The sequence below is a fragment of the Sinocyclocheilus grahami genome, unplaced genomic scaffold (assembly GCF_001515645.1).
Source record: "Sinocyclocheilus grahami isolate Dianchi unplaced genomic scaffold, SAMN03320097.WGS_v1.1 scaffold604.1, whole genome shotgun sequence".
Classification (NCBI taxonomy): domain Eukaryota; kingdom Metazoa; phylum Chordata; class Actinopteri; order Cypriniformes; family Cyprinidae; genus Sinocyclocheilus; species Sinocyclocheilus grahami.
Window position 1 is genome coordinate 698,510 of NW_015505783.1, and position 9,483 is coordinate 707,992.

Here is a 9,483-nt window from a genome sequence, read left to right on the forward strand (position 1 = left end):
CCCGCCCACCGATGCGACATCACTAAGCCTGTTTAGCCCCGCCCACCGATGCGACATCACTAAGCCTGTTTAGCCCGCCCACCGATGCGACATCACTAAGCCTGTTTAGCCCGCCCACCGATGCGACATCACTAAGCCTGTTTAGCCCGCCCACCGATGCGACATCACTAAGCCTGTTTAGCCCGCCCACCGATGCGACATCACTAAGCCTGTTTAGCCCGCCCACCGATGCGACATCACTAAGCCTGTTTGAGATGTGCCTCGCCTGAAATGTAGGCAAGAGCAGGCGGCTGCAGTTTTGCAGTTATTCTCACTCATATGCTGTGCTGCTGATAAACATAAGTACAAAATAAAAATTGGCAGTTCATAACCCCTTAAAAAAAAAAAAAAAGTATTTATGCGCAAAATGCCCCAAATGTGTCTACAAACTGCACAGAGTAATTTGTGTTCCACCACAGAACACAGAAGGCACCACTGACATGACTGCAGTCTTCATTACATACAACATAATCAAGACAGAGTGACGCACCACTTTGAAGAGATCCCGGTTGCTGGCAAAAGATCTGGTCCGGCGCTTTCCTGCGCAGAGTGTGAAGTCTAAGAGAGATTGTGTGACATGACTACACCTTAATATGGAGAGAGGACATGCATCCATGTTTTTGTGGGAAAATCCCCACCACATTTAAAGGAAACACCTTTTCATTGCACATCATTTCAAAACCAAAAAGGAAAAAAGTATCGAAACTTTAAAATTCACCTGTTAATCCTCATTCTCACTACTGTACTAACAGGTGTTATAAGTTAATTGATTCATGTAAAATCTCATTAAAATGCTCTTTTTAATCATTTGGAAGTCAGTGTGACAGACGTGATCTTGTCAGGTTTCCTCATTTACAGTATTCAAAGCAACTAAAACCAAGATCTGACCTGTAAAGCTGGCATCCTGCGCATCGCTTCCTGAACCAACAGCTTCCTGCACAGTCGGGGAAAAAACTGTTATAAACTGCAATAATCGGTTTAATCTGCTTCAAGTTCTCATTCGTGTAAGTGCTGCTAGGAATCTGAAGAGGACGCATACATCAGCGCGTATCCTGTGAGGAGCGGACTTCAGGAAAGAACGCTCTTCAGCTTCTCCAGTAATCGTCAAGCCATCTGCCGTTTAAAGCAAACAAAACGGTCAGTGATTTACCAAATTCAGAGGTTACAGAAAAAAAAAGTCACGATACTGCTCAGATAAATTTCCACTTCCTTTGCGAACAAAGTAGTAACATTAAAGGCCAGAGTTGTGGACTGAGAGGTTTCTGTACGTTTACAGTTCGACTCGGTGTTGTGAGCCAGACGTTTGCAGTGGTCAGTCGAGCGAATCTCCTCCATTAGCAACTCATGCCGACTGATCTGCTCTTTGGGCTTCAGGCCTATCCTACGCTCGGACACCTGAGGAAGAGGAAATAAAGAAGAAATCTATGGGAATGGAAGCCAAAAGCTGTTAGCTGACAAATGTGACCCTGGACCACAAAACCAGTCAAAAGGGTCAATTTTTTCAAATTGAAGTTTTTTTAATCTGAATAAATAAGCTCTCCATTGATGTATGGTTTGTTAGGATAGGACAATATTTGGTCGAGATACAACTATTTGAAAATCTGGAATCTGAGGGTGCAAAACAAATCTAAATATTGAGAAAATCACCTTTAAAGTTGTCCAAATGAAGTTCTTAGCAATGCATATTACTAACCAAACTACGTTTTGATATATGTACGCTAGGAAATTTACAAAGTATCTTCATGGACCATCTTTACTTAATATCCTAATGATTTTTGGCATAAATGAAAAATTGATAATTTTGACCCGTACAATGCATTTGTGTCTATTTCTTCAAATATACCTGTGCTACTTATGACTGGTTTTGTGCTCCAGGGTCACAAATGCGATCTTGGACAAATAAACGTTAATTTAAAATTAAGCAGGCAATCCAGAGGGAATGTATCAGACGGTCAAAGTGTCTTTATATGACAGGGAGAGGGTTTGTGACATCAGCCAAATAGGAAATCGTTTTTTTTATATGTTGATGAGAAATTATGATTTCTCAAATTTAGGAATAACGTACATTGATGAATTGGCACAATAAGACGTATGGTCACACAGAGTCAATTTGAAGTCAAGACCTTTAAGTTTCTTCCTGCCTGCTTGGCTGGACTTACGAACGCAAATTCTCACCGGTCGCAACTTTGGCCGCGAGCGGATGAACTCTAGAAGAGTCTGGTGAGGGTCTAGTTTTCTTTGGCCATCTCCTACATCCTATGGATGCAAGAACAACAGATATTCAGATAACAGACATCAATCCAATAAAACTTCAGTGAAATCAAACAATATATTGACATAAAAACACACAAGGAAAGAAAGAAACAAAGCCCGTCCGTACAGTTAGCTGAACTTTGCGCAGTGTGTAGCGTCTGCACTGGATGTCCCGCAGAAGCTGGTTGAATGGAGGGGTCTCCGCAGGCTGTGGGCATTTGCTGACAGTCAGTCTCTTTGCTAGCGGCCGCAGCAGCACACCTCTGCTCATCTCATCCACCAGATCCCTCCATGAGGACACCTGCAGTGCGAGCAATGCCAGCAACTATGACACTGCATTTGAGATAGCAAATTCTCACCGGTCGCAACTTTGGCCGCGAGCGGATGAACTCTAGAAGAGTCTGGTGAGGGTCTAGTTTTCTTTGGCCATCTCCTACATCCTATGGATGCAAGAACAACAGATATTCAGATAACAGACATCAATCCAATAAAACTTCAGTGAAATCAAACAATATATTGACATAAAAACACACAAGGAAAGAAAGAAACAAAGCCCGTCCGCACAGTTAGCTGAACTTTGCGCAGTGTGTAGCGTCTGCACTGGATGTCCCGCAGAAGCTGGTTGAACGGAGGGGTCTCCGCAGGCTGTGGGCATTTGCTGACAGTCAGTCTCTTTGCTAGCGGCCGCAGCAGCACACCTCTGCTCATCTCATCCACCAGATCCCTCCATGAGGACACCTGCAGTGCGAGCAATGCCAGCAACTATGACACTGCATTTGAGATGTTTATCATCAAAGCTAGCGAGAAATATCCAGGATACACCCCGATTGATTGTATAGAATGAATAGATTGTAGAAATCACTGATGGTGAAACAGATTTAAACAGATAAAAAAAAAAAAAGACTGAACTTAACGGTAAAAAAACCCCTGTAAAAATGCTACAGTAAAAACCTGTTAAATGGTTAACTGTAAATTTCCCTACTATATACGGTGAAAAACTATTGGACATTACATGTAATTTTACGGTAGGATACAGTTTTTGGAAGTGAAAAAGACCGCATAAATTTACAGTCAATAACCGTAAACATTCCCAGAACTCCCTGCGTTACATTTCAAATTTGATGATTTTTTGTTGAAATTACTGTTTCTTCTTAGTTTTTTCTTATCAGTTTTGTACATTAGGGTTGCATGTGACATCTATTGTTGACAAATTGGTGTTTATTGCATTAAGTTTGATGTGTGTTACCATGATGGTGTTTAGTGTTTTTGCACCTTCTATACATTTAAAAGCTGTTTCATGTCATGTGACTTTCTCATCACCACCTGCTTTTGGTGGTTATCAGTGTGTTACAAAAGGTACAAAACAGATTTCAGTACTTCAATAGGTTGGTATTTTAACATTATATCAGTTAGTTAATTAACTTAAATTTACAGTTAAATACCGTAATTTCCTGTAAAACCTAAAATGTTGCTACCATATTTTTTATATATACACACACACACGTACATATTTATGCACTGAATTTAATTAATATTGGTTTTAATAAAAACTAATATTTAGACAAAGAAATCCATTACAGTCATGAGAATGTTTTTACAATACATGAAATTTCATATATAAGGCTTATTTTGTGTTTAATCATCATTTTCATTCTGAATCTCAAATTGTCAAACTGTCAAAATGCAAAACATTAAATTAAAACAGTGAGAGAAAGATTAAAAAACTAAAATGCACAGTGCAATCTTTAAAAGTGGAATTGTATTAAATTTTTTAATGTGATGATTGCGGTGCTGCTTACCCAGTCTGTGGTCACTCGTGCAACCAGTTGGGTCTCGGATTCAAATAGTTTCTGCAGACTCTGTTGAGAGTTTTCACATAAAAAAATAAATAAATAAAAAAGTATAAATGCATCTTTAGGTTTGGTGTAAAAATGAGTGTGAACCAGGACTACAAACATCGGTTTCTTTTTTGGTCCGAAGCAAAAGGACTAAGAACCAAACTAGATGCGTCTTCAAGTCAACATGAACATGCACAGAGGTCTGTATTAGGATGCACTGATGAGTTCTCACACCTTCCTGGACTGCTGAACGATCTGCAGATACTGACACAACTCGGCGGTGTGCGAGAACAGACCGGAACACACGCTCCTGTAGTGTTTAGCTGCCTGACTCGGATCGTACAGGCGCTCCTTACAAACCTGTCCGGAAAACAGCAGACAGAAGCCAGGATCAGGCCACATCCTGCCTTAAAGCACTCACGTTTGAATGCATTCACACCAAGTGCATGCAGTAGATGAGGAGTTCAGTACGTGGATGACGTCAGCGATGCTGCAGATGGGCTGACGGTGTCCGAGGTTCACTTTGGTCATCTGACACACCAGGATCTCCAAGGTCTCGCTTAATTCACGCTCCACCTGCGTCTCCAGACCCCAGTCCAGACTCAAGTACACAAGACGGCCCACAAACTCCACAGCCTAGACACATAGACATCTCTCAACAGCACATGCATGAATCAACGACATATTTAGGATTATGCATCTGAAGAAAATATAATAGCCTACCTGTTCCTCTGTCTCTATCACACAGGAATTACCTACAGAAAGATGTTAAATTCAATGTTTGTTTTTTTTTATCATTACATCCTAGTATGCAAAATAAAGGAATATTACAAAATAGTCCCATTTTGTAAAAATAGACCCATTTTTGCATTAAAAAAAAACGCAGTACACTGATTCACCTACACAACAGTGCAGTTTTTACATCCAAATCACATCCATGTTTAAAAAAATGCTTTTATTTTTTCCCCCCATGGAGCCAAAAAATTATTTTAATCTGTGTCTTAATTAACACACTCATACACAAAAGTCTATGGGGCAAGGAACTGCACTAGAATACACATTAAAAGTAAAATAAAGATTATGTGAATAATGACAAAGTGTGTCAACATGGAAATGACAAATACATGTCTTTCTTTCTCCCTAATGTAGATCAGGTAACCTTTGATTCATGTCACTGCAAAGTTATAAACCATATCCATCAATAGAACAAGTAATTACTTCCAAATATGCAGTTGCTTTTATAGAAATATATGATTGATTTCTGCTTTTAGCCCGTCCAGCTTGCCCCTATGGAGGACGAAACCTGCAAAAACAATAAATAAATACACAAATAAATAAATAAAATGTCTGTATAAATACACAAATTCTTGTTTAAATACATATAGAAATAATTAAAGGTGATTAAAGTAGGCAAATAAATAAAATAAATTAGTGGACAAACGGAAAATGTTTAAGGAAATGTTAAACTCATCCTATTTATTCTCCTTTGATCACTCATTTATTTCTGAACGTAGTTCCACATTTATTTTTCCTCTGAGCAACATGCTAATGAGAGGGTGTCAACCATGGACTTGCTCGGGTCTTGTGATAGCTGGGGGCACGGCTTTCCCGCTGACAGCAGATGCATGGTGTATATCCAGTATGGCCTAGGTAAAGTCACTTTTTCCGTTTAACAGAGCAAGACACATACAAATCTGAGCTGTATTGTCCGTACAGTATCTGTGACGCTACAAACGACCCAACGAAATGGCCAGTGTCGTTTCCTGACGTCCTTTTTTGTAACCCGATTGCGTCTCCAGCTAGAGACGACTGTAATATCAGTATCCCAAGGTCATCACACATCGTATGAAGTGGTTTAATCGAGGAACAGTTTTTTTCCCATTAGTTATCAAAACAGAAAATACAGGCGACAAAAGTATGTTTAAGCAGCAAATAACGGTTCAGTATTGCAATTAAGAGCTACATAAGCATTACTATTTTACATTGGCCACTTAATCTTTTATGATTTAGCTCTCTCATGATTATAACTAGAAAACTAAAGACAATAACCAGTCATCTTGACTGATAGAGTTAATACGCATGCACAGGCATCTTGCAGAATTGACTCCCTCTCATTAGCATGTTGCTCAGAGGAAAAGAAATGTGGCACTACATTCAGAAATAAATGAGTGATCAAAGGAAAACAGTTAGTTTAGCATTTCCTTAAACATTTTCCATTTGCCCACCAATTTATATCATTTATTTGCCTACTTTCATCACATGTATATTTATATGCATTTAAACAAGAATACGTGCATTTATGCACACATTTATTTATTTGTTTTTGCAGGTTTCGTCCTCCATATGCCCCACAGATTTCAGCAGTACATTACTGTAAACGGATTTGCTTGCAGTGAATAAACGGCACCACAAATATATACCCAATTCCTAAAGGGTTTAGTGTTAAAATGTTAAATATAAATGCACACTATGTTACTCTTACCGGTATCGCCAGAGTTACTCTGCCGCAGAGAGACGCCCCCGTCTCTGGAGAGCAGCACCGCCTCCGCGGCCGGACCCGCGGCCGGCTTCAGTGTCTGTTCAGCGGACTGCTGAGAGAGCATGCGGCAGAGCTGATAACACAGAGCCCAGGCCTGCTCCTCACTCACCGGATGATCCTGCAGCTCCAGCATCTCCGCCAGAGACATCTGCTCATACGAACACCTGTGAGCTGTGCTCATGTCATATAAAGACAGCTCCATCAGCTCCTCAGCTGTTACAGAGCCCAACACTACTCGTATTTAAAACCCTGACTGAATAAAGCTTCCTGCAGTACGTGTGCTTCACCGTTCTTCTCTATAATGAGCGTAATTAACTGCACCTGAGAACCGAGTCGATCTGATAACGCGTCGATTCATTTGTAATGAATCGGTTCGTTCAGACTGTGAATCAACCGGTTCAACCGGACACTTTTGCAGCTTTGTTTCAAATGAAAAATTTAAAGCGATTGTATTTTTTTTTAATTTTTATAAATATATAGCCTATATACATCTCGAAAAAAATCGGTTTCACAATTCTGATGGTTCACGGACCTGGCTTCTGTTTCTTTCCCACACAATCTAGTTTGGTGCGCGGGTACGAAATTCCGTGAATTTTTCGGGAATTTTTTCTTCTTCGCGGCAGCGAATTCCACTTTCGCTAAACACAGTTGCTTTCAAGAAAGGAGTTCTTGAACAAAACAAACCAGTTCTGAGAAATCACAGCATTAAAAACTCGCAATTGATGCAAAATAAAATAAAAAGCTATTTTAAATTGTAAAAACACGTAACAATATTCCTGTTTTTACTGTATGTTTCATCAAATAAATGCAGCCTTCATATCTTCCACAAACACTAAAGATCCCAATTGGGGTATGCTACTACTTGGCATGTGCTAACCACCGAAATTTCATTTTTGTAGCGAAACAAATTTTGCCTGCATTCAACTTCTATTTCCAGTGTTATAAAATGAATACCAACCAACCACAAGGTTTGCATCCATCTCTAACGATTATTTGATTAGACTGTGATATATGTGAAAACATACTTCAAACTACTTTTTGGTATGAAAGCCACTAGCCAATGAACTAGGCACACAAGGAGGTCATGTGACAGTATGCATTTTGGGTCTACAGCCTCCATATCTCTGTTCTCTCACCCAACTTCAAGCTCCTGGAGCTTATTCTCTGCGCTCACAGGACTCCTATACTCTTTCAGCTCCATCTGCACGAACTGAACTTGGAAAACGAGCTTTTCGGTTTGCGGCGCCCAATGATTGGAGCGCTTTACAACACAACTTGAAGTTGCGGACCTCAATGAACACCTTTAGATTCTTGATCAATGAGCTGCTCAATGAAGAGTTCACTTGTAAATGCTTTTGTTTTGGATAGTGTTTTGTGCTCTTTTTCTGAAATGCAGCGCCCTTTATTTAACCAGGTAAAACTTTCTGAGATTAACAAATCTCTTACAGAAGTGGCCTGGCCAAGTGCGAAAGTTTTACCTGGTTAAATAAAGGGCAAATAAATAAATATGCAGTAAGTATGCTAGTATTCCATTTAGAGCTTTACACGTGTGGTCTTTCAATCCATTCTAATTTAAGATCACTGATATTTTTTAGGTCTTGTTCAATTAAACTCCGGGTTCTTATTTGCATGTTTAGTGACAAAAACCAAGTCAAACGTACACTTGTAAAAATAGTTTAATGCATGTGATCCGGGGGCTAAACGGGTGAACGCAGGTGCTGACAGCATTGAGATGCACAGTTAATCCATGATATAGCCTACGACATGGGGGTGGAACGTACAAAGTCTGATTCTGTCACTTTATTATATTGTGATACTACAGACATGATTCTATTCTTAGTCTGCATCACATGATTCATCCAGAATTGATCAATATTAATAATAATAAAAAAAGTCACACCAACACAATGACTTACAAACAACATCAAATACACACTTCTAAACGTGATCTCATCTAGTAGCCAGGAACAAAACACAGTATATCATGATTAAAAAGAAAGAAAGAAAGAAAGAACTTTCTGTACATGGTTATCTTGCTTAGAGCGAAAGGAAAAACAGCAGATAAAACAAGTTCAGAAAACAACTAAAAATAATGTACAATTCACAGGTTAATTGATGTGTCATGATTACTTCGACTTCCTTCGTTTAGCCTGGGTGGGACTGGCTCCAGTGTTCGAGTCTTGAAAGACAGAAGAAAGAAAAGGTGAATTAGTAATCAAAAACATTCATTTCAGCATTTATGGTAAACTTGTGATTTACAATGGATATTTTTGCTTTAAGATTTAATGATGTTACAGTTTCTACATACATTTTCATTTCACCGCTCATTTGTTATTTAAATACACTACCAGTCAAAAGTATTTGAACAGTAAATATTTGTAATGTTTTTTAAAGAAGTCTCTTCTGCTCACCAAGCCTGCATTTATTTGATCCAAAATGCAGCAAAAGCAGTAATATTGTGAAATATTTGTACTATTCAAAATAGCTGTTTTCTGTGTGAATATATATTCAAATGTAATTTATTGCTGTGATCAAAGCTGTATTTTCAGCATCATTACTCCAGTCTTCAGAGTCACATGATCTTCAGAAATCAGTCTAATATGCTGAATTGCTGCTCAATGATTTTTTTATTATTATCAATATTTAAAACAGTTGAGTACATTTTTTTCAGGATTCTTTGATGAATAGAAAGATCAGCATTTATCTGAAATAAAAAGCTTTTTAACATTATAGACTATACCATTCAAAAGCATAGAGTCAGTATATATATATACAGTGGGTACGGAAAGTATTCAGACCCCCTTAAATTTTTCA

General features: G+C 38.8%; 2 protein-coding genes across 6 annotated transcripts in view; both read right to left on the reverse strand.

The window, feature by feature from the left end:
• LOC107557489 (protein spire homolog 1) overlaps nucleotides 1-6,983 on the reverse strand; it is a 13,142-nt gene extending 6,159 nt beyond the window's left edge. Inside the window, exons 1-11 of one of the 3 annotated variants that reach the window (XM_016240916.1) lie at nucleotides 6,613-6,982; nucleotides 4,854-4,885; nucleotides 4,602-4,766; nucleotides 4,365-4,490; nucleotides 4,092-4,151; nucleotides 2,857-3,030; nucleotides 2,652-2,732; nucleotides 1,308-1,434; nucleotides 1,079-1,152; nucleotides 928-973; nucleotides 530-597 (exon numbers count right to left, since the gene is read on the reverse strand). In XM_016240916.1, coding sequence (XP_016096402.1) covers nucleotides 530-597; nucleotides 928-973; nucleotides 1,079-1,152; nucleotides 1,308-1,434; nucleotides 2,652-2,732; nucleotides 2,857-3,030; nucleotides 4,092-4,151; nucleotides 4,365-4,490; nucleotides 4,602-4,766; nucleotides 4,854-4,885; nucleotides 6,613-6,871 — 1,212 coding nt within the window. In that variant the 5' untranslated portion in view covers nucleotides 6,872-6,982. Of the gene's footprint in view, nucleotides 1-529; nucleotides 598-927; nucleotides 974-1,078; nucleotides 1,153-1,307; nucleotides 1,435-2,651; nucleotides 2,733-2,856; nucleotides 3,031-4,091; nucleotides 4,152-4,364; nucleotides 4,491-4,601; nucleotides 4,767-4,853; nucleotides 4,886-6,612 lie in introns of all 3 variants that reach the window. The other 2 variants (XM_016240918.1, XM_016240917.1) reach the window with 2 other exon arrangements.
• Nucleotides 6,984-8,227: 1,244 nt separating this feature from the next.
• The window catches only part of ncoa6 (nuclear receptor coactivator 6), a 37,348-nt gene continuing 36,092 nt past the window's right edge, over nucleotides 8,228-9,483 (reverse strand). For 2 of the 3 annotated variants that reach the window (XM_016240920.1, XM_016240919.1), the window contains exon 14: nucleotides 8,228-8,848. In XM_016240920.1, the coding sequence (XP_016096406.1) occupies nucleotides 8,796-8,848 (53 nt within the window). In that variant the 3' untranslated portion in view covers nucleotides 8,228-8,795. The remainder of the gene's footprint in view (nucleotides 8,849-9,483) is intronic. The other variant, XM_016240921.1, reaches the window with a different exon arrangement.